The sequence below is a fragment of the Leucopleurus acutus genome, assembly GCF_964270905.1.
Source record: "Leucopleurus acutus genome assembly, chromosome: 1".
In the NCBI taxonomy this organism is placed as follows: Eukaryota; Metazoa; Chordata; class Mammalia; order Artiodactyla; family Delphinidae; genus Leucopleurus; species Leucopleurus acutus.
Genome location: NC_139142.1, coordinates 50,083,909 through 50,107,328, shown reverse-complemented (window position 1 = coordinate 50,107,328; position 23,420 = coordinate 50,083,909). Strand labels below are relative to the sequence as shown.

The 23,420-nt window shown below is 40.1% G+C and overlaps 2 protein-coding genes across 4 annotated transcripts in view; one reads left to right on the top strand and one right to left on the bottom strand.

The window, feature by feature from the left end:
* Positions 1 to 1,040: 1,040 nt before the first annotated feature.
* Positions 1,041 to 19,822, top strand: KLHDC2 (kelch domain containing 2). 2 transcript variants are annotated; one of them, XM_082845419.1, is made up of 13 exons: positions 1,041 to 1,378; positions 9,051 to 9,130; positions 10,848 to 10,965; positions 14,129 to 14,244; positions 14,544 to 14,625; positions 14,790 to 14,873; positions 15,394 to 15,474; positions 15,551 to 15,609; positions 16,028 to 16,137; positions 16,728 to 16,800; positions 17,907 to 17,994; positions 18,090 to 18,142; positions 18,382 to 19,822. In XM_082845419.1, exons 2-13 carry the CDS (start codon positions 9,114 to 9,116, stop codon positions 18,503 to 18,505), a joined length of 1,005 nt encoding a protein of 334 aa, XP_082701545.1. In that variant the 5' UTR covers positions 1,041 to 1,378; positions 9,051 to 9,113; the 3' UTR covers positions 18,506 to 19,822. The 2 variants fall into 2 exon arrangements, with proteins under 2 accessions (XP_082701545.1, XP_082701544.1); XM_082845418.1 differs by lacking the exon at positions 1,041 to 1,378 and adding an exon at positions 5,222 to 5,693.
* Positions 19,823 to 19,836: 14 nt separating this feature from the next.
* Positions 19,837 to 23,420, bottom strand: part of NEMF (nuclear export mediator factor) — a 52,044-nt gene continuing 48,460 nt past the window's right edge. For both annotated transcript variants that reach the window (XM_082845355.1, XM_082845356.1), the window contains exons 28-33: positions 23,107 to 23,304; positions 21,508 to 21,540; positions 20,585 to 20,685; positions 20,443 to 20,486; positions 20,283 to 20,362; positions 19,837 to 20,029 (exon numbers count right to left, since the gene is read on the bottom strand). In XM_082845355.1, the coding sequence (XP_082701481.1) occupies positions 19,952 to 20,029; positions 20,283 to 20,362; positions 20,443 to 20,486; positions 20,585 to 20,685; positions 21,508 to 21,540; positions 23,107 to 23,304 (534 nt within the window). In that variant the 3' untranslated portion in view covers positions 19,837 to 19,951. The remainder of the gene's footprint in view (positions 20,030 to 20,282; positions 20,363 to 20,442; positions 20,487 to 20,584; positions 20,686 to 21,507; positions 21,541 to 23,106; positions 23,305 to 23,420) is intronic.

Genomic DNA, 23,420 nt, shown 5'->3' with positions numbered 1-23,420 from the left:
ATTCTACAGAGTTGGTGCTCAAGACCCAGGATATTCAAAATATGTTATCTTCCCATTTCTTTTCAGTATTAACTGCCTATAAAGAAATGGAACATGAATATTTATCTTTATGTTCTTTAAATAGTACTTTTGCCATGGTTAAGAAGTTGTTCACATATCACAGTTGTACCCATCCATTGAATTACTAATAACAAGGAATTACTAAGAATTTGGTATATAAAATTACTGTCTACCATACCACCATGCACGTTGACTCTGAAATTTAAAATGTTGAAGTAAATATATTTCTGTATTGAAGTGCATGTATAATTTATAATGAAAATTACAGTAGTTTATAGATCTCACTACATTGTAGAGATATATTTTATATATATGTACTGTCTTTTAGACGTGTAAAGCTTCTATTTATGTATTGAAATATTTTGTGTTTACATTTTATTTATTATACAAACTATATAGAATTACTATTTTCCTAGTTTTGTTAGTGTGAACCAGTCATTAGAATTGATTGTGCAAACAATACTTCAGTGTAAGTTTTCATTTTTTCTTACTATTTTCAGGCTGAATAACAGATTTATAATCTCATAGGTAATATGGGTCTTAGAAGTAATATTTTATTACTATGATCTTCAGTATTTGGCATTCTATAAGGAAAAAATATCAAAACATATTAGACAGTGATAGATGACACTGAGTGGGATGAATACTTTTTAAAATGGCTTCTGGGTTGTGTGAGTGTCTTCTCTAGCCTCTTAGAGAAGCACTTCTGTTTTTAAATGGTTTACCTAAACACTAAAAGTTAGATTAACCCCCCTCAAAACACACACTCTTCGTTTAGGCTTCAAGAGAATGAAAATCTATATATTATTTATGGCACACAAAACTGCTCCTCTTATTTGACTTAATATATTGTACTGCTTCAAAAAGTTATATGTCCTGAGGTAGCCCCATAGTAGGAGTGGCAGGGAATTCTAATCTGATCTTCAATTTCCAAAACTTGGCTTATAGCAGGGCTTCCCTGCTATTAGGAGATGTGGAAACTCTGCGAGCTGGCAAAGCCAGTTTTGAAGATCCCTAGTCAAGCAGTATTCATTCCTCACTTCTTAGCACTTATGGTTTACTATCAACTTATGTGTTGTTGACCTGTGCGGTGTATAGGAACCCAAGGCAACATCAGCCTCATAACTTTCTCTCTTAACTCTCCTTTACGGGTTCTCTGCTTGAAAGATGACTCTAGAGGGTTGACTTTTTTTTTTTTTTTTTTCAGGTGGTTCACAAAATAGGTTTCCAGTCTGATTCTCAAGGAAAAAGAATTTCTGGCCATCTTTATTATGTGTATCAGGATATTCTTCCAGTTGTCAGGAAGGATTCTTTTGAGGTATTACCATTTTTAGAATGATATAGTAAATGGCATATCAGAGTTAGTGTACATTTTTTTACAGATCGTATCTTTGCATAAGCACATTTAAAAAATTATTAGCCTTTTGATAGAAGCTTAAAAATATTCTTTAGAACTTCATACTGTCAGCCCAGGAACAAACTGATGTTTTCACCAATACATTATTTATATGTATGTATGTGTGAGAGAGAAATAAAATAAACTCACTAAGACAGAATAATTTTCAGGGTAGTACATAGGGTCTGAAAAATTAAAATTTTGATTTCAGAACACTTCACAGGAAAAGAAACAGTTTTAAGAAACAAATAGTACCCCATTCCCACTTTTTTTTGGTGCCTGTTTTTTCATTGTATTAATGTGATTCTATTGGAATTTCCAATTTGATGAAGTTATCAAACGGTCCAGCATGTGGGTGCAGCAAGAACATTTTTTAAATCACCCAAGTAATGGACTGAATGTTTGTATCCCCACAAAATTCATATGTTGAAACCCTAATCCCCAATGTGATGGTTTTTGGAGGTGGTGTCTTTGGGAGGTAATTAGGTTTAGGTGAGGTCATGAGGGTGGGGACCCCATGATGGGATTAGTGTACTTATAAGAAGAAGAAGAGACCAGAGCTCTCCTTCTCTGTCCCTATCACATGAAGATGCAATGAGAAGGCAGCCGTCTGCAAGGCAGGAAGAGGGCCCTCATTAAGAACCAAGTCTGTCAGCACCTTGATCTTGGACTTCCCAGCCTCTAGAACTGTGAGAAATAAATGTCTGTTGTTTAAGCCATCCAGTCTATGGTATTTTGTTATAGCTGCCTGATCTAAGACACATCTGAGGTCCACAGTATACATTAGAGTTCAGTCTTGGTGGTGTACATTTTATGGGTTTAAACAAATGTGTAGTAACATGTATCTACCTTTATAGCAGCAGTCCCCAACCTTTTTGGCACCAGGGACCAGTTGGTTTCGTGGAAGCCAATTTTTCCACAGATGTGGGCTGGTGGGGGATGGTTCAGGCAGTAATGTGAGCGATGGGGAGTGATGGGGGACAGCAGATGAAGCTTCGCTCGCTCACCAGCCACTCACCTCCTGCTGTGCGGACTGGTACCGGTCTGTGGCCCGGGGGTTGGGGACCCCTGCTTTATGGTATCATGCAGACTAGTTGCACTGCCTAAAAATCCTATGTGCTCTGCCCATTCATTCCTCCCTCCCCCCCTAAACCTGGCAACCACGGATATTTTATTGTCTTCATAGTTTTGTCTTTTCCATGTTATACAGTTAGAATTACACAGAACGTACCCTTTTCAGATTGGCTTATTTCATTAGTAATATGCATTTAAGTTTCCTCCATGTCTTTTCATGGCTTGAAAAGATGGCTTATTTCTTTTCAGCACTCAATAATATTCTATTGTCTCAATGTACCACAGTAATTTTTTATAATTTTCTATATAGACAATTGTGTGTCTATGATTTGTCATGAACAAAAGCGGTTTTATTTCTTCCTTCCCAACCTTTTGTTTCCTCTTCTTGTCTTACTGCATTAGCTAGGTCATCCAGTAGGATGTTGAAAAGTTGTGGTGAGAGGGGATCCTTTCCTTGTTCCTGATCTTAGTAAGAAAGCCTCTAGTTTCTCATCATTAAGGATAATATATATTTTTTAATTAATTTATTTATTTAATTTATTTTTGGCTGTGTTGTGTCTTCATTGCTGCATGCGGGCTTTTCTGTAGTTGCAGTGAGCGGGGGCCACTCCTTGCCACGGTGCACAGGCTTCTCATTGCGGTGGCTTCTCTTGTTGTGGAGCACAGGCTCTAGGCATGCGAGCTTCAGTAGTTGGGGCACGTGGGCTCAGTAGTTGTGGCTCGTGGGCTCTAGAGCGCAGGCTCAGCAGTTGTGGCGCACAGGCTTAGCTGCTCTGTGACACGTGGGCTCCAACCCGTCTCCCCTGCATTGGCAGGCAGATTCCCAACCACTGTGCCACAAGGGAAGTCCCACACTGGTTGATTTTTGCATGTTGAATCAGCCTTGTATACCTGGGATAAGTCCCACTTGGTTGTGGTATATAATTCTTTTTTAATTTTTTGGATTTGATTTGCTAATATTTTGTTGAGGGTTTTGGCATATATGTTCACGAGAGATATTGGTCTGTTGTTTACTTGTGATGTCTTTGTCTGGTTTTGGTATTAGGGTAATGCTGGTTTCAGAATGGGTTAGGAAGTATTCTCTCTGCTCTGTCTTCTCAAAGAGATTGTAGATAATTTCTTCCTTAAATGTTTGTTAGAATTTATCCATGGACCCATCTGGGCCTGTTGCTTTCTGTTTTGGAAGGCTATTATTGATTCAATTTCTTTAATAGATATAGGCCTGTTCAGATTATCTATTTCTTCTTATATGAGTATTGGCAGATTGTGTCTTTCAAGGAATCGGACCATTTCATCTAGTTTATCAAATATATAGGCATAGAGTTCTTCATAGTATTTCTTTATTATCTTTTTAATGTCCATGGGATCTATAGTGATGTCCCCTGTTTCATTTCTGATATTAGTAATTTGTGTCTTCTTTTTTTCTTAGTTAGCCTGGCTAGAGGTTTATTGATTTCATTATCTGTTCAAAGGACCAGCTTTTGGTTTTATTGCTTTTCTCTATTGATTTCCTGTTTTCAGTTTCATTGGTTTCTTTCTTTTCATCAATTTCATTATTTTTCTTCCTCTTATTTTGGATTTAATTCGTTCCTCTTTTTCTAGTTTCCTAAGATGTAAACTTAGGTGATTGATTTTAGATCTTTCTTCTTCTCTAATATATGCACTCACTGCTATAAATTTCTCAGTACTGTTTTTACCCACCCCGCAAATTTTGATAAGTTGTAAACACAGGGGCAGTGGCTAGGGAAGAAATTACATACTCCGAAAATTTTCGTGAGAAAAGCCTTTTGATGTTGTTGTTTGAAGTATTCCTTCTACATAATGGTCCCAGCGTGAAGATGGGGAAGGGAGAGGATAATGAAGCACACTCCTCTCACCAAATACATCCAAGTATAGAGGCACCATTAGATTAGGGATTTAAGATGCAGTCTAGTCTAACCCCGTTTTACAGGTGAGAAATCAAATTTAGATTACAATGATTCTTAATTTTCTCTTGACCTAAATTGAAAAGTATCATATTAAATGTAAGCTAAAACAGTATCTGTGTGAACAGGATTCATTTTCCTCCCTGAGGGCTTGGGTGGTGAAGGTTTCTGAGGCACTTTTTGAGCACAGTTTTCCAAACTGGGTGGAGGATACAGCAGTAAATTAAGATTTCAGCTGAACCAAAAGACCTTACAGAGAGGAGATGTCGTGAACCGCTCTGCAGGCACAGTCGGGGTGGCACGCAATCCCAGAGATGCCACGCGCACCGAGCGGCACCTCCGCCGGGAAGCCGCCCAGCAATAGGGCTGGGTCCACCTGGGAGAGGAGAGGAGCCACTCCCACCCCTTGTCCTCAGGAAGACAGGGCTCTGACTCTGGAGACCCTGAGACCAGAAACTTACTAGTTAAGCAATTTGCTACCCCTTTCCCGGCTGTGAAACCTTTGAGAACATCCCTCAAACAAGGCCTTCTTGGAAGAAACATTTTTTGCGAGAATCTGGCTAATTCAGCCTATCCTTGTAGTGAAGGGAGGCGCGGAGTGTGCGTGGAAGTGCCTCCAGCTTCTGCGCCCAGACTTCGGCGGAATCCCGGGAGAAGGGGTTGGGATGACCCGGCGCTGGGGAAGCTAAGCGTCGGCCGCGCTTCCGGAACTGGGCGAGCGGCGTCAGCGGAACGGGCGGTTCCTGCCGCGGCGTAAACAAAGGCCGTCTGCGGCGAGAAGCGAGCTGGAGGTGGGGCGGAGGGGCTGGAAGCAGGTACCGGCCCGAGGCGGACCCCTGCCCGCCCTGCTCCCGGCTCTGCGTCCTCGCCGACCCCCGCCCGCGACCCCCGCCAGCCGGCGAGAGGCCGTCCTCGGTGAGGCGGGCCGCGAGGACGCGAGCGCGGGCGGCGGGGAGCGGCCCTAACGCTGTGCTTTTTGCCACCGCCGCCTCGCCTCGCGCCACCGTGCGTCTCCTTCCTTTTCCTTTGTCTTTTCCTCCGTCGCGGGTGCGGGAATTGTCGGTGAGCCGAAGTGCAGCCTCAAGATGGCCGATGGCTACGAGGACCTGCGGGAGGACGAGCTCCCGGGGCCGGCCTATGAGGGCTACGAGTCCGCGGAACTCGCCTGCCCCGCTGAACGCAGCGGGCACGTAGCCGTCAGCGACGGGCGCCACATGTTCGTCTGGGGCGGCTACAAGGTCAGTGGGTGGCCGGGCCGCGGCGGGTGTCGCTCGGCTGTTACTGGGTCGGGGGCGGTGGGAGGACCAGAGCGGGAGGACCAGAGCGGCCGCCCCGATCGCCTCCCGCGCCCCAACGTCGCGACTCCGCCCATTGGTCCCTTGTTCTCCGCGAGTGTGGGAATCTTCCCACGGGTCTCCCTACCGTCCCAAGCCTCCTGGTCTGTTGTCATGCCCGCCTTCTGCTTACAAAGCCCGCTCCCCGTCCCACGCTGCTCGCGGCCGCCCTGCGCGCTGTTTGACATCCGAGTGTTATCTGGGGAGGGCACGGCGGGCGGTGCAGGACCGCGAAATGTGTTTTATTTGAAAGGGTTGGGAGTGTATAAGAGGTAACGGTGTGTGAGATCACTCTTAGCCTTTATCAGGTCTACCTAGGAAGCACCTTACCCTGTGGAGCCGGGCTCAGGTGGCCCACTGATACCGTGGCCCACTTATGGGGAGACGGCAGTGTAGGAAAATGCCTCGGAATTCCCAAAGGCCGCAGGAATCGTCTTATTGAACCTTCCCACCTGTTCAGGCGTCCCAGCTACATCCCATTGTTATTGGAACGCTTCAGGGCTATTTTCCTCTTGGTTTCAGCTGAGAAAGGATGTTTTTCACAAGAAATCCCTATTAAGAAAATTAATGGAAAAGCTCTAGAAATAACCGAAAAAATCAACAGGAACAACTTTAACTACAGAGTGCGGCTCTTTGGCCCCTACTCGTGAACAATCTGATTAGTTACCAGTTTAGAGCATTTACTTGCGTTTCTTCTTTTTACCTCTGTCTGGAAATCCTACCCAAGTGTCTCCTATTTAAACCTTCTCACTAGTTCTGCCCTTTGCTTTTAGAGGTTCCCAGTAGCACTCCACATTCTAGAATCGTCTTATTTTCATTTGCTGGGGTGGTTCTGATCTATTCCTACCGAAAATATTTTTAGTCTCTTTTGGTTTTAAAAATGATCTCCCCCCGTCCCTATTTGCTTGAAATCTAGTCCGCTACACCTGTACCTTCCATGACTTGGAAGCACTTCTTGATTCTGGTAGTAGATTTTAGCTTATGGTACAGTTGATCATAGTTGACCGTCTTTGAGATGACTCTCAAAAGATAGATGGGGGCTTCCCTGGTGGCGCAGTGGTTGTGAGTCCGCCTGCTGATGCAGGGGACACGGGTTCGTGCCCCGGTCCGGGAAGATCCCACATGCTGCGGAGCGGCTGGGCCCGTGAGCCATGGCCGCTGAGCCTGCGCGTCCGGAGCCTGTGCTCCACAACCGGAGAGGCCCGCGTACCACACACAAAAAAGATAGATGGGATAAAGCTTTCCTAATTCCTCATTTGGTTCCTTTTTGCCGATCCTAATTAATCTGGAATGTTTTCCCCAGCCTCCAATGAATGTGTTCAGAGGAGAGTATTTGGTAGGAGGAAGGTGGCCAGTATGTGGTGACCTTAATTAAAACGTAAATAATTCCCTTGGAGAAAAGTAAACCTGTTAGTCTTCAGCCTAAACTACTTTATTTGTAATTCTATTTGTAAAACTCAGCAGTGTTGAAGGAATGGGACTTTTCACAAAGAAGGAAGGTGGGCAGAAGGAGGGTTGTCAGGGTGGAAGATTTCTGAAGCTGAGTTGTGGAGGGCCTGGATGCCTAGGGCTGAGGCCAGTGGAGAAGCATGATCAATGAAGTAAGTTGGTGGTTCCAAAACAGGCCATCCTCCCCATTTTGGTTAGAACCCTAAGAGTACCACAAACAGGAAGCCCTTGGAGATTGTTTTGATGGCAATAAACCTTAGCTTCCTACACAGAAGTCAGTTTTCCTCCTCCCACCAGCCTGATGTATTCCAGGTCAGCCTGCTATCTTTTTTTTTTTTTTTTTTTTTTTGCGGTACGCGCGCCTCTCACTGTTGTGGCCTCTCCCATCACAGAGCACAGGCTCCGGATGCACAGGCTCAGCGGCCATGGCTCACGGGCCCAGCCGCTCCGCGGCATGTAGGATCTTCCCGGACTGGGGCACGAACCCGTGTCCCCTGCATCGGCAGGTGGACTCTCAACCACTGTGCCACCAGGGAAGCCCTCAGCCTGCTGTTTTGCTTCCAGCCTTTCCTTTCCTAAGTGGTGGAGTGGAAAGAGAAATGTTTACATGGCCAGCTGTTCAAGTCTCTTTAATACTCTAACTTGTAAGACTCTGACACCCATTTCAGTGAACTGCAACAGTTTACTGTATATCGACATTGTTCAGAAAGTGGCTCAGGCAGTGGCTGAAGTTGCAAATGCAGGGAATGGAGGTGGGAATCCTGGTTCCACTGTCCCTTGCTAAGCAGCCTTGGGCAAATCACCTTCCTCTTTGAAAAACCTGTGCCAGCTATTTCTTATGGTGGTTGTGAGGATTAAATAAAGCACTCCATGGACAGCACTTAGCTAGTTCTGGCATATGGTAAGCTCAGTCTGTTACCTGAAGGGAACTGGATCAGAACAAGAACAAAATTTTGCATGGGGACTTAATATTTTCAGTTCTGCCCTCTCTGCTTCTTGGTGGAGAATGGATGGGTGAAAGGGGAGAATGGCTAGAAAACTCTACATCACCTGTTAGTGATCAGGTACTTTTTTTTTTTTCTAATTTCTCTATTTTATTTATTTATTTTTGGCTGCGTTGGGTCTTCGTTGCTGCGCGTGGGCTTTCTCTAGTTGCGGCGAGCGGGCACTACTCTTTGTTACGGTGCGCGGGCTTCTCGTTGCGGAGCACGGGCTTTAGGTACGCAGGCTTTAGTTGTGGCTCGCAGGCTCTAGAGCGCAGGCTCAGTAGTTGTGGCGCACGGGCTTAGTTGCTCCACGGCATGTGGGATCTTCCTGGACCAGGGATCGAACCCGTGTCCCCTGCATTGGCAGGAGGACTCTTAAAACCACTGCGCCATGAGGGAAGCCCCAAGGATTAGGTACGTCGAAGGCAGACCTTTCTTTAGCGTGCTGACCATGGCACAGGTAATCTCTCATGAAGTCATGCAAGTGAGATTTGGTGCATGGACTATTCAGGATAAAGTGGCCTTAGAGATTACCTGGAGATCTCGTAACTTCCTGCACCATTACAACTGCTGTATCAAAAATTTGAATTGAGGGCTGTCTATATTAAGCATTACCTTGAGTATGTGGCATGGTGCAGGGAGGATTGTGCATTTGATAGAACTGTTATAACCTATTTAACTTTTCATAACTCTCAGTATCTCAAATAAGATATACAATATATATATACAATATACAATATATATATAAAATACACAATAGTGCCTCTTTAGAATACAAATTATTTTTTATATTTGCAATTTTTTTTGTTTCTTTGTTTTTTCTTAGAGTAATCAAGTCAGAGGATTATATGACTTTTATCTGCCTAGAGAAGAACTCTGGATCTACAACATGGAGACTGGAAGATGGTAACTGGATATTATGAGGGGGACTAAAAAAATCCAAATAAGGTTGCAAACAAAAACATACTCTGTAAAACCCACACTAATGTATAAAAATACTTTAATTAAAGATGCTAAGCTATCTATATATTCTGAAAACAGTGTTCTGCTAGTTTAGCTTAGCTGCTAAGCTTAGAAGCTTTTGCATCTCTTTAGTAGTTCAGTAATTACTAGATGCTTTTATGACCTTGCAGAAATTTCTTTTCAGAGTTGTGTCAAGTATTATAGTAATATTAAAGAGGTAGAGGCTTCAAATCCTGGAATGGAAATATAATAAAAGTTCCATATATTTTTTTTTTCAAGATGTTGTCTTTGTTGTGTGCTATCTTGAATGAGAAAAGAATTTCCAGATTGTATCTGCTAGAAATAAAGGTAGTATTCTATTTCAATGAGCTCTAATATTAAAATTTCTATGCAAATCCCTTTGAAATAGTACATTTTGCCTAAAAAACAAAATTAACTTAAATTTGCATACAAACTATGGATATTCTGAAAGGACCTTTTGCCAGTTTCATACCAGTATTACTGGAGTATGTTCTTAGCAGAATTAATGTGATTCTCAAAATACTGGGTTGGCTGTGTTTAGGGATTTATAAAGTAGTTTTCTCCATGGTTTGCTTTGTGAAAACTTTGTGCATTACATACTTCAGCATATTAGAGATCTCAGGACTAGGAGAATAGTAGTTCCACTTGATTTGAAAGGTCAACTAAAAATAAACCGGATTATTTTTGCACATAGCCAGTCAGTGTTAATCTAGCTGTTTGATGATCTTTTTCTAGAGGATTGGACATTTATAATAGTATTCCTTTAATATGGAAATTCTAATATTTTCTTTTAACAATTCAGCCCCATAAGGAATTTTACAAATTAAGCCTATCAAAACAAAGCTTGGGAATTCCTTGACGGTCCAGTGGTTAGGACTCTACACTTCCACTGCAGGGGGCACGGGTTCGATCCCTGGTTGGGGAATTAAAATCCTGTGTGTCACATGGCACAGCCAAAAACAAATAAAAAACTTTTAAAGCTTAGTTAGCATAGATGAAGTGGTATTCTGAGCAAAAGACCTTGAGTGTTGTATTAATATTCTGAATCTTAGGATTATTAGCTTTTTGATTCAGATTCACTTTTAGATTCAGAACGAGTTAAAACATGTAAAGAGCACTCAGAGGAGGGCCTGGCCTATAGTAGGCACTGCCTGAGTGTTGGGAGTATTACATAAGGTCTGAAACAGATTCGTTTGAATGGCTAAAAGGTAACTGAATTAAAAACACCTATTAATCTGTCAGGACTGACATACTGAAGTTTTTTTTCTTTTGGGTTCTTGGCCCACTCAAAAACAAAAAACCATCAAAAAACCATTAATGGCCAAGTAAGTAGAAAAGCAAACAATTTAGTTTGAGAAATGTAAGATGGTTTGCTCCTAGAATAAAATGACACGTAGGCTTTTAGAACCTCCCATGCTGCCATGTGTAAGTACCTGCTGGCACAGCCTGTGGAATGGATGAAAGGGATGAGTTCATTCTTTTAACTAACTTTAGAGCTAGAAGAGACCCTCGACATAGCTACTCAGCCCGCTTATTTTATTTTTTCTTTTATTGTGGGAATAGAATTAGAAGAATGAATAGATTTTTGCATTTCTTCCTTTTTGGGAAATCTATTTACATTCAGTTTTTTCCCCCTTAGGAAAAAAATTAACACTGAGGGTGATGTTCCTCCTTCTATGTCAGGAAGCTGTGCTGTGTGTGTAGACAGGGTGCTGTACTTGTTTGGAGGACACCATTCAAGAGGCAATACGAATAAGGTTAGTGTTTCTAAGGATTATGGTTTAAGGCAACTTTGTTCTTTTTCAGACAACTTCAGATTTCTAAGGTTAGCCCATACTTATTCTTGTTCCAGTTAAAAAATACATGTACTTGATTATGGTATGAATGTGCATTTTAGTATTTTTGTCTACCAGCCGGTATTTACCTGGGCCTTCTGTAAAATCAGCTTTGGTTGGTAAGGTGTGTGCAGTAACTTCCTAGGTTGTTTTTCTTTGTGTTCTTTGCAGCTACTTATTCTTTCAGAACCCTGGAGTATTAGATGAATATTAGTAAACTAAATGAAAACAAGATGCAGTTAAGGGGGCGGGCAGGGTAAAATTTAACATGCCACAACTCAAAAAGCCATAAGGAGAAATTAACACTGACAGATTTTATATACTAACATTCCTATAACCTGGCACCATAAGATACTGTTGTTCAGACTTAGTCTACATCTTTACCGAATAGGAAAAAGGTATCAGTTTTTCTCTCAGGCCAGTAAGAGACAGATGCAGTCAGAAAGGTGCATGTGATATAGATAGACTCTTAAAAATTCATTTATTTGGCAACTTAGTAAGCACCTTAATGCTGAGCACTTGCTTAGACATTGGAGACAGAGATGAATGACACCGTCCCCGCCTCTAGGAGCTCACATTCTAGAAGGGACACATATAAGTAAACGATTTCAGTAGCATATCATAAAGAGAAACACAGAGTCGGCTCGTAGTAATGGCTCAGTAAAAATTGTTGAATCTGAAAAAGAATCCTTACCATTGTGTTTGGTAGGACAGAGGAACAGAAAAATGAAGAGTCTTCACCGAAGAGGTGATGCTTGAATAGAATCATACAATTGGAAGGGGTAGCCAAGATATAGGTACCAAGATGCAGAGGTATAAGCAAGTATCTTGTTCATGGACATGCCAAGTGATTTGCTGTAGATGAGCATATGGCTGAAGTGGTTTCAAATTTCACACTGCACTTCTAGGAACTCTAGGGATTTCTTTGAGATGCCTTGGGACGTGTGTGAGAGGAGCATATGGTGTTGGGCAGGCTCCAGACTGCCCCTTCCTCCTCCATTTTAACAAGTGTAGCTCCACTTTAATTTAATTTAGTTTATTTATTCATTCACAATTCACCTTGGGGTTCACTTTAATTGAATAGTGTTGCACGTTCTGTGGGTTTGGACAAATATAATGAGATATATCCATCATTATAATGTCATATGAAGTATTTCACTGCTCATAAAAATTTCTGTACTCCGTGTATTCATCTCTCCTCTCCCCCCAAACTCCTGGCAACCATCGATCTTTTTTTTTTTCTTTTTTTTGCGGTACACGGGCCTCTCACTGTTGTGGCCTCTCCCGTTGCGGAGCACAGGCTCCGGATGCGCAGGTTCAGCAGCCATGGCTCACGGGCCCAGCTGCTCCGCGGCATGTGGGATCCTCCCGGACCGGGGCACCCGTGTCCCCTGTGGCAGGCGGACTCTCAACCACTGTGCCACCAGGGAAGCCCCATCGATCTTTTTATTGTCTCCATAGTTTTGCCTTTTCCAGATGACATAATTGGAAGCTATTTTTCTTTTTCCTTGAAAAGAGAGGTTCAAAGCCTTTATGTCTATAAGACCATTCATGGCCAATGCATGAGTGGACCTGACAGGCTCTTGGTGGCAAACTTCCCCACTAAATACTGTAGCTTTTCTTCCAATATTGAGCCCTGTCCCACTGGTCCTGCCTAGCAGCCACGTGGAGGTGCAGGGGGACATGTGTTGGATATTTGCTCATAGGAAGGCCACAAGTTTTGTGCCTCTTGTCACAATGAACCCAGATTCCTGTTGGGTATGTTGTAAACAGAGGAGCCATTTCTTCAGGCCCTTATTATTATTATTATTTGCGTTACGTGGGCCTTTCACTGTTGTGGCCTCTCCCGCTGCGGAGCACAGGGTCCGGACGCGCAGGCTCAGCGGCCGTGGCTCACGGGCCTAGCCGCTCCGCGGCATGTGGGATCTTCCCAGACCGGGGCACGAACACGTGTCCCCTGCATTGGCAGGCGGACTCTCAACCACTGCACCACCAGGGAAGCCCTATTTTTTTTTAATAATTTATTTTATTTTTATTTTTGGCTCTGTTGGGCCTTCATTGCTGCACGCGGGCTCTTTCTAGTTGTGGCGAGCGGGGGCCCACCCTTCGTTGCAGTGTGTGGCCGCTGCGGACCACAGGCTCCAGGTGTACAGGCCTCAGCAGTTACAGCTTGCAGGCTCTAGAGCACAGGTTCAGTAGTTGTGGCGCACGGGCCCAGCCGCTCCGCGGCATGTGGGATCTTCCTGGACCAGGGCCCGAACCCGCATCCCCTGCATTGGCAGGTGGATTCCCAACCACTGTGCCACCAGGGAAGCCCCCTTATTTTTATATTTAGGCTTTTGCTTAAGATTTTGTTTGAAGGGTTCCATGCTTAAAAGGTTTTGTGAGGCCCTACTGTAGGCTGTAGTTGAGCCATGTATTTTTCAGGGCCAAGGGGGAGAATCTAAGTTTGACACAACATGAGGAAGCTTGGGAAAAAGAGAAGCTGTGGCTTTAGGGGAGTGGTCAGAGAAATGATAGTAGTAACTGACTAGAGTTGAGGAAAGGGAGCTTTAGGAGTCTAAGTAAAAAAAAAAAAAAAAAGTCAGATTTATTTAAATACCTGGATGTGAAAGATAGATGAATACTTAATCTTTTAAGATTTATCCTTAGCTCCTAGAGTTAAGTAGGCACTTAAGACATGTTTGTTAAATTGAATTTGAAGATGAATTACTAAGTCTGATTTTTTGGTAATACCATCCTGATACCCGTAAATTAGATCAGTACAACTCAAAGTGCCTATCTAAGGCCAAGAATGTAAATCAACACACGTTCTATTCCTTCATCAAAAAAGTGTGGTATGGGAAAAAAATAAGCTGAACTAAACAGGGTACACAGTGACTTAGGTAATTTACATTCTGGCAAAAATTTCTTATCTAGACTCAGACCAGTTAACACTTTGCAGACAAGCAGCCAGTCTGCAGTACTACTTTTAGTAGTACTGAATTAGATGACAGTCTTATTAGCATGAACGCAGTAAAATTAAATGCCAACGCTGAATTTCTTTTATGTAACCAAATCTAACTGAAATCATTGCTTCTGACAGTTCTACATGCTGGATTCAAGGTCTACAGACCGAGCATTACACTGGGAAAGAATTGACTGCCAAGGAATTCCTCCATCATCAAAGGACAAACTTGGTGTCTGGGTATATAAAAACAAGTGAGTTAGCAGCACTATAGGTTTGGGTTTTTATCTGGAAACTGCTTTGCCATCCAAGTATCATTAACCAATAACCATTGTAACAGTAGAACATGCCTTCGAGTGCCCATGAGGATTAAGTGAATTGATGGTAAAGCACCTAAGACATAAATGTTAGCCATATTAGCCATTATTATTTGAATAAGCAGTTTTATATACTCAAGTGTGCCTTCTCAACTCATGGATAAGACAAAATGTAAAAAATCTCTTGTATCCTGTGGATGTTTGACTTTTTAATGTCTTGGTTTTTTATCAAACAGGTTAATATTTTTTGGAGGGTATGGATATTTACCTGAAGATAAAGTATTGGGAACTTTTGAATTTGATGAAACATCTTTTTGGGTAAATGAAGTTTCTTATTTGCATATGGCCTGCTTAGTCTGTTGAAATAATACACTTTGTTTGCTATTAGCTTTGTTCATTTTGCTCTGTTAATAAACCAGACCAAGGCTATATGATTTTACGAACATTATTTGTAAAATAACTCAGATTCTTATTTTCTGTAGAATTCAAGTCATCCAAGAGGATGGAATGATCATGTACATATTTTAGACACTGAAACATTTGTCTGGAGCCAGCCTATAACTACTGTGAGTTACTGAAGAATAATGAATTATTAAAGCAAGTCTGCTTAGACGAGAAGGGGAGTTGGCAGGTGGTGTAAAATTGGCAGTTTGTTATTGTCCAAGGAGTTTAAAACTCAAAAAAGTTTAATGAATGTATAGACTAGCCCAGCATCTATTATCTAATAGCTGTTAAAGTGGTATTGTTTGTAATAAATGACCTAGTGCTGGATTGGAATTTAAGTTACTCAAATATTAGATTTCTTTTTCCTCTGACACAGATGTCATATAATATGCTAGCTTTTGTTTTAAAAGATAAAAGTAAAGCAAGCAAGCATTCTATTGTATTAACTAGCCCCTTCAGCAATGTATTTCAGAAACTCCCAGTTTGCTAGTCAGCCTGCAGTACTGCTGTCTACTATAAGTTTGCACTTCAGCTTAAAAGCTCAAGTGTCTTGCACATTCTTATCCCACATCCAGAGTAGACTCTTTCTGGTATTTATAAAACGTTCATTTATTTATTAAATTGCTTTTATGACCTTACTAGGGTAAAGCACCTTCACCTCGTGCTGCCCATGCCTGTGCAACTGTTGGAAACAAAGGCTTTGTGTTTGGAGGCAGATATCGAGTGAGTATATAAAACAGTTTCAATGATTTGCTTTTGAATTACTCAAAATGATAACTAGTTAATTATCCTTTTCTAGGATGCTAGAATGAATGATCTTCACTGTCTTAATCTGGATACATGGGAGTGGAATGAATTGTAGGTATCATTTTAGATAATTATTTAGAAAAGTTTTTCAAAGAAATTTCAATGGATTTTTCCGTTACTCTATTATTAGTATATAATGTACTTGCTTACATTTTCTGTAACTATGAATTTAAGTAAACATAATCACTAAATCCTTAAAGAAGGAATTTTAAAATTTTCAGTTCCCATAAACTATGCCTGGCACATAGCATGTGCTCAGTGTTTATTGAAAAGAAAAGATCTAAAGTTGACTCTTCCTTCAAAGAAAGTAGTTCATTCTAAAGCATGTAGTTAATACCAAGAAGACTTTTTAAAGTCTCTTTTCAAAATTCCATATAAATTTTTAAAGAAAACTTCTTTAGTATTTCTCTGCATTAAATACAGTAGCGGCTTTTAAATGTAGATATTGTAACTTAGCTGTTATTTTCAGAATTCCACAAGGCATATGCCCAGTTGGCCGATCTTGGCACTCACTAACACCAGTTTCTTCAGATCATCTCTTTCTCTTTGGAGGATTTACCACTGATAAACAGCCACTAAGTAAGTACTTTAAAAACATTAAAAAGTTATTAAATATAATTCATAAGTAATATATGAATAGCTGAAAAAAATCAGTATTTTAAATTTAACAGAGGGCTATAGGGTTGGTTAGAAGGTTTGCTACTAATTTTGATCCTATAACATACCTATAGTTGTTTTCATGACACATCCATTGGTCCAGTAAAAAAAATGACCTGGAACACTTTGCCCTGCTAAAGGGCTGTAACATGCAAAGGGCTTACTTGGTTAACTGAAGGGAAAAAAAGGAAATATACTTTCTGTATCTACTCAAAATCTGATTTATTACTGTTCTTACTAAAGCTATGCTCTTTATTTATTTATTTATTTTTTTTGCTGTATGCGGGCCTCTCACTGTTGGGGCCTCTCCCGTTGCGGAGCACAGGCTCCAGATGCGCAGGCTCAGCCGCCATGGCTCACGGGCCCGGGGCACGAACCCATGTCCCCTGCATCGGCAGGCGGACTCTCAACCACTGCGCCACCAGGGAAGCCCTAAAGCTATGCTCTTTAAATATCAATGTCACGTTAACAGAATAACATACTTCATAGCTCTTTTTCTTTGCTTCAATCAGGTGATGCCTGGACTTACTGCATCAGTAAAAACGAATGGATACAGTTTAATCATCCCTATACTGAAAAACCAAGGTATGAACTATTTAAAAGCTAATTCTTACGCTGAATGAATGAGGTCCATAGAGATCTACAAGACTGGTAATGATTGAGGAAATCTGACTGGGCTGCATTCAGTTCATCATTCTTATTATAAGAACCCTAGCAGTCACTAAGGTTTAACATTGTAGCTTTTGGAAGAAGAGAAAACCAATGTTATCCTAGTATCAGTGCTTTCTATTTTATCATCTGTGTATGAAAAATAGGGCTGGATTTTGACTTTTGCTTCATCATAAAATTACTGACATTGTTAAAATTTATACTCAAGCTCTTTAGTCAGGTTGAGTTGAACTGTTTCTAGATTTTTCATTAAAAAAAACAAAAAGGAACTGGAAAGGAGAGAATTTCAAAACCCTAAAGAATGTTTATGGCAGTGGGGGGGAGGGGCTGGGAAGGGAGAATCAAGAACTTTCAATCAGATTTGCGGTTGTGCTGTATAACAAAGATCAAGAAGTCAGATCATCCAAAAAGAGCCTATTAAAACACTGATAGTTACTTTTCTTGTTAATCTCGAAAAGAATTGTTACAAAGACTGCTAAAGGAAATGATGCAAAGTTGGTGTTCAAAGCACATTTGGATAATGTCAGCCTGCATTTTTCCCCACACCTCTGACCTAAGTACAGTCATGCCGCTAAGACGTCATTTGGCACAAATATTCTTTCCACAGAATTATCAGGCCTGAAGATACTTTGTTCACTCAGGCAGAGTCAGCATCCCTCAGATGTTTTGTGTAAGGCCAACTGGTCCTGCCTATGAAAAGAGGAGAAGAAGCAGAGGGCATATACCACTAATCCCCCGTAAGACTTTTATTGCTAACAAAAACCTAGAGAACAGTTCAGTTCACATTCCTCATTGCATAAATTAGGAATGGACCAGAAAGATAAAACGGTAACATCCAGATAAAACAGACATTGATTTTTCCAGCTTCTGCTACGTTTCCTTGAGATAACTGCATCTCACCATTATGTTTTGAGCTGCACTAAAGATCTTTAGTCTTTATTTCATCATCTCTATTCTGTAGTATAAATGATCAGTTTGGTGTTCAGGGTGACTTCAAACTCAAGTTTTTGTTTTAAATGTAGATTATGGCATACAGCTTGTGCCAGTGATGAAGGAGAAGTCATTGTGTTTGGTGGGTGTGCCAATAACCTTCTTGTCCATCACAGGGCTGTAAGTACACTACCTTTTATTAAAGGACACTTCATAATATTGCTGAAGCTTTCTTGTGAAGTACTTTTAATATATTCTTCATGTCTGTTTTTTAGGCACACAGTAATGAAATACTTATATTTTCAGTTCAACCAAAATCTCTTGTAAGGTAAGTAACTTTTTACTTGGTACTTACTTTAAATTGTGTTTCTTAAACACTTTAAATTAGTGCTTTTGAAAAAACAGGTTTATGGATAATTTAAGGGCAATAGCAAGCCTTCATTGTTAAAACTATCCAGTTCCTATGAAAATCTTTAAAGTGCTTTTTCTTTTTTGGTAGTTCTTCAAGTGAATGTACTTCTAAACCATAAAGTGAAATTATTTTTCTCTTTCTTTGTCCACTTTCAGGCTAAGCTTAGAAGCAGTCATTTGCTTTAAAGAAATGTTAGCCAGCTCGTGGAACTGCCTTCCAAAACACTTACTTCACAGTGTTAATCAGAGGTTTGGTAGTAACAACACTTCTGGATCTTAAGGCTTCATAGACAGTGCCTCTGATCACTTGCATGGACAGCAATTCTGTAAACATCAGAGTGACATTGTTTATATAATTATGTGCATTGTTGTAGTTTGCAGCTTTTTAGTTTTAGTGTGCATGTGAATGGCCTAGAGAACCTATTTTTGTGTCTAAAGTTTACAATAAATGTATTTAACATCAGTAACTGTCTTCTATTAAAACAAAAGTAAATTAATACTTGGGCTTTTTACCCCAAGGAATGGTTATTATATTTCCTATTTGGTAACATCAGGATATATACCTATAGAAACATTATAGTAATTATCCTTACCACTATCAAAATGGTGAAGTTATTTTTTAAAGAAAGACATGAATATTTCAGATGTTTTTTTAATGGCACGAGTAGTCTATTATGTTGTATTTACAACACTAGGCTACATAAAGGTTTTTGTTTTTAACAAACAGTAACTTCAAAAGGAAAAATATTCTCGATAAGGTTAAGCAGGTACAAGAAACCTTGGAAGGACCAACAGCTGTTTAGTACCCTTTGACCTTAATGCTTTGGAACAGGGGCTGGGGCAAGTGCTCATGTTGACTCTAGGCAGCTATTATCTAATTACTTTAAAAGTAAGAGTTTTGTAGCTCATAAGGAATGGAAGTAATGTATGACTTTATTCTCCATTCTGTTAGGAGACAGAAGAAAAAAGCTGGGTCAGGAGTCTTTAGTGGTAAGCCTAAAAGTGCACTTATGATATTATAGGTTAAGATACTCTGTAACATGCTACTGATAATTACTAGAGATGGAAAATAAAATGGTACAGAGCTGAATGAGTTTACAAGGAGGAAATTAAGATGAAAAGTAAAGTAAAGGTGTATAAATGCATGGACGTTATCAACACCAATTTCTTCTAGGTGTTATCTCTTAAGCTGAGTCATGGAAATGATTGATTAGTATTTAAAATCTGGTCTAATATGGGTAAAGGCAGAAGAAAGTCTACTCTTTCACTGCTTAGGGTTTTCAAGACTTAATCCTAAATGTTTAACCACCCCCAATCCCCACCACCACCAGGAAAAAAACTTGTGATTGGCCTGTAATAGATAGACGTTATATACAGTAAACTACCAAGTCAACAGTCTAAGCAGTTGAGCCACTTCACTATTCCATTTCTTTACAGCATGAAATGAATACTTAATATTAACCTCCCAAATTTCAAGAAAATGTAGGAGGATAACTACAGATGTATACAATTAGCATTTAGCTGTCCACAGGTATTTTAGGAAATCCTATCATAGACACTGTTTCCTCTCTATAAAACTGGAAAAAAAAATGTCCTTTTGGCGAATACAAGGCAACGTTTAGTTTATTTTTAAATGCGGAAGTCTTGTTACATGATGTTTTCATCTCTGAACTTCCAAAAGGCTATAAAATTGACTCTTCTCAAATATTTTAGGATTTCATTTCAGCTATTTTCTTTTTACATTCAGAAGATTGGGTGCAGACACTTTCACTTTGCCAGGAATGTTTCTTGATAAATCCGTGTCCTAAAAAAAAGAATTGCTGAGTATCTTCACAATCGTATTTTCTTTTATGACAATTATATGTCCTCTGCTGTCAAAAGAATGGCATTTCTAAAATTTTCACCCAATATGATTTTACTTATTTTATATTGCTTCTAGTAAGACCGCATTTTCTACCAAAATAATAGCTGCAGGTTCCATCTACTAACAAAGCAATAACTGCTAACATTTTTAATTGCAACACCAGTCTCCAGAAGTTTCTAGAGGAATACTTTACCTTTACACTGCGGAATAAGTCTTTTTCTCTTGCTGTTGCTTCCTTGGAATGCATGAAACTATTCAAGGCTGTTTTTGCAGCTGTAAATAGAAAATAGAAAAATCTACTTCTGTTCAGTCAAGAAATGTTTAAACATAATTCAAAAAAAGATTTTAAATACCTTTTCCCTTTTTCTGAACTCCAGGAGTAAGTTTCACTTTGTATCTTTAAAAAGGAATTGCATGTGTTACTAAATAGAGATTACAAAATGATTCATGAGTCAGTGCTGTGGCAGCAGTTTGAGTAAACGCATGATGACTTACTTATAGTTTGTCATGGTGTTGTATGGGGCACATATTGGAATGGCAAACAGGAGTACATCTTCAGGATGTGGCTGCCCCGTCAAAGAGTCAAACAGATTTTCCTAAAAAGGGAAAACGAAAACGATTATAAAAATAATTTATACCAGTCCTAAAAGAGGAAAACTCTAATAAAACACTGTCAGAATCAATATATTTTATCATTTTCTGATAAACAGTCTTACACCCTTCGGAGCAATAAAGCAGAGCTTAATGATGATTTTTTAAATGGCGCCTATTGAAACATTTAAGAGAAAGGGAGAAAAAACTTGTTGGAGACATTTTTGGTTGTCACAACTGAAGCGATGTTGGGGGAGGAAATAGAGTACGACTGACATCTGCTAGTGGTTAGATGCCAGGGATGGGACAACTCCCTGCAACAAAGAATTACCTCCTCCAAAATGTTAATAGTGCCAAAGCTGGGAAACCCTGGGCTAGAACAGTCTTCTCTCATGCCTGTCCTTAAGGAGAAATTCTATGGCTTCTTAGAGTTCCCATTTTGTGGACTGCGTTCAAGATTACCCATATTTATTTAACAACATGAGTAAATTTAGATTTAGGACAAAACACTTGGTTCAGTTAGTGCTTACTATATGCCATGAACTTTTCTAAACATTTTATGTATATTATCTTAATTCTCAAAACAACTCTCTCAGTAGGGGCAATTATCCCCATTTTTCAGATGAGGAAACTGAGGCATAAAGAATGTTTCCAAGGTTGTAGTCATATGTAGTAAAGTTGGGATTCCAACCCAGAATGTGTGACTCCAGAGCTTGTAGTCTTTTCTTAGTGTTTTAAGTTTTAATTAGTTAGAAGTTGTGTGTCAGGTATTCTGGGAACTGGATTGCTGTTAGTGTTGTAGTAGGAACCCCAATACAAAATCATACCTCATTTCCCTGTTGGTCCAGATCTTGCTCTTCCTGTTCCAAATATATAAAATTTTAAAAGTCAGTTATAACTTAAATTGAAATCCCAAACCATTAAAAACTATGAGGAGAAAGAAAAAGTGATAAATAAGACTGTGAGTAAATTAATATGTGTATCCAGTATAGCAGAAAGCAATGCCATTCAAAGAGAAAAAAGACTGTTTCCCTAAAGTTTCAAAAAAAAGACTTCCACAGAATATATGCTAAAGTAGTGAATGCTATTAGGACAACTTAAAGTGACAAATAAGCTTGATAGGTTTGTCAGGGGGAAAGAAAATGGAGAATTCTGGTGAACAGAACTTTTGCTAGTCTCTGTTCAACAGTTTTAGGATGAATTTTTCACATGTTACGATAAGCTTAATTTTATTTGCTTATTCACATTTAAAAAATCTATCTGAAGATAATCTATTGATGAAAGAACATTCATAATTAACATCTCTGAATATCTGAGTCTAGGATTTACAGAATAGTATAAAAATTTGAGGACAAAAATGAGTTTTAATATTACTAAACAACACTGTTCAGGGAAAATAGAAAACAGTATCACTCAGGATCCCTGTAAGCATTACCTGCACTGAATAGAGCACACAATTACAACCAAAGCTTTAACTGCCATAAATAAAAATACAAAGTGAAACAATTTTTTTTTACAAATTGATAAAACAATAAATCCTTTGTTCAGAATTTCAATAAGATGTATCTATTCATGCAAGAAGATATACGTAAGGGGGGCTTCCCTGGTGGCACAGTGGTTAAGAATCCGCCTGCCGATGCAGGGGACACGGGTTCGAGCCCTGGTCCGGGAAGATTCTGCATGCCGCGGAGTAGCTGGGCCCGTCTGCCACAACTGCTGAGCCTGCGCGCCGCAACTACTGATCCTGTGTGCCACAACTACTGAGGCCTGCGCACCTAGAGCCTGTGCTCTGCAATGGGAGAGGCCACCTCACTGAGGGGGCCGCACACCGCGGCGAAGAGTGGCCCCTGCTCACCGCAGCTGGAGGGGGCCCGCATGCAGCAGCAAAGACCCAACGCAGCCAAAAATAAATAAATAAATAAGAAAAAAATAGCTAATCAGGATTAAAAAAAAAAAAGATACACATAAGGCTGGGCTTTTGTATTCAGTTGATAGACACAAGGCAACTATATTAACTGGAAAAATTGTTAACATCTCACACTGTGTAGCTAGGTTCAACATCATGTAAGATACTATAACATATTCTTATAGAAAAACCTAGAAAAGTGCAAATTCCTTTCCCACTCGTCATCAAGATAATCCTAATTGTCTGTTTTATTTTAACCAAGTTCCCACCAGAATCTAGCCTCTCCATAAAATTTTCTAATGGCTTATGATAAACTTTTTATGAGCTATCAACACTACCAATTTTATGCTTATATACTGCAATTTTAGTCTTTTAGGTTGTATTTCCAAGATGACTTTCCATTAAGAATAGCGTTACCACTCATCCTGGTTTTAGCACTGTAAATCCCATGTCCTGGGAACCATGGGATGGTTGGTCACCCTAATTAAGAAGCAAAAGCCCACATGTGTGGTAGCCTTACCTTGTCATCATGTGGATCATCTACAGCCAAGTCTTGTAACTCATGAGTTGTAACTTCAAGGGATGGAGTTTCTTTCTTTATGCTGTCTGAAACTCTTGGTCCGCCTTTAGGTTTCTGGGGCTGTTTCTTCACTGGTTCATCCTTTATTTTACCTTTCTTCCCCTTCTTCCCTTTTTCTTCTTTGTTTGAACCTGCAGACTTCAATTCATAGAGGGAAAAAAAGTTAATGTTGTCAGTATTTTAACAAAGTATTGAATGTAAAGCATATGATAGGCAGTGGTCTGGATGCTCTTGAAAAACAAAAGAAGAAAATG

Excerpts from the sequence above, each read along its gene's own strand:
- KLHDC2 (XM_082845418.1), top strand. The coding sequence starts at position 5,541 with ATGGCCGATGGCTACGAGGACCTGCGGGAGGACGAGCTCCCGGGGCCG. Across the intron at positions 5,694-9,050 it reads TCGTCTGGGGCGGCTACAAG|AGTAATCAAGTCAGAGGATT; the intron begins GTCAGTGGGTGG and ends GTTTTTTCTTAG. Across the intron at positions 16,138-16,727 it reads CACTGATAAACAGCCACTAA|GTGATGCCTGGACTTACTGC; the intron begins GTAAGTACTTTA and ends TGCTTCAATCAG.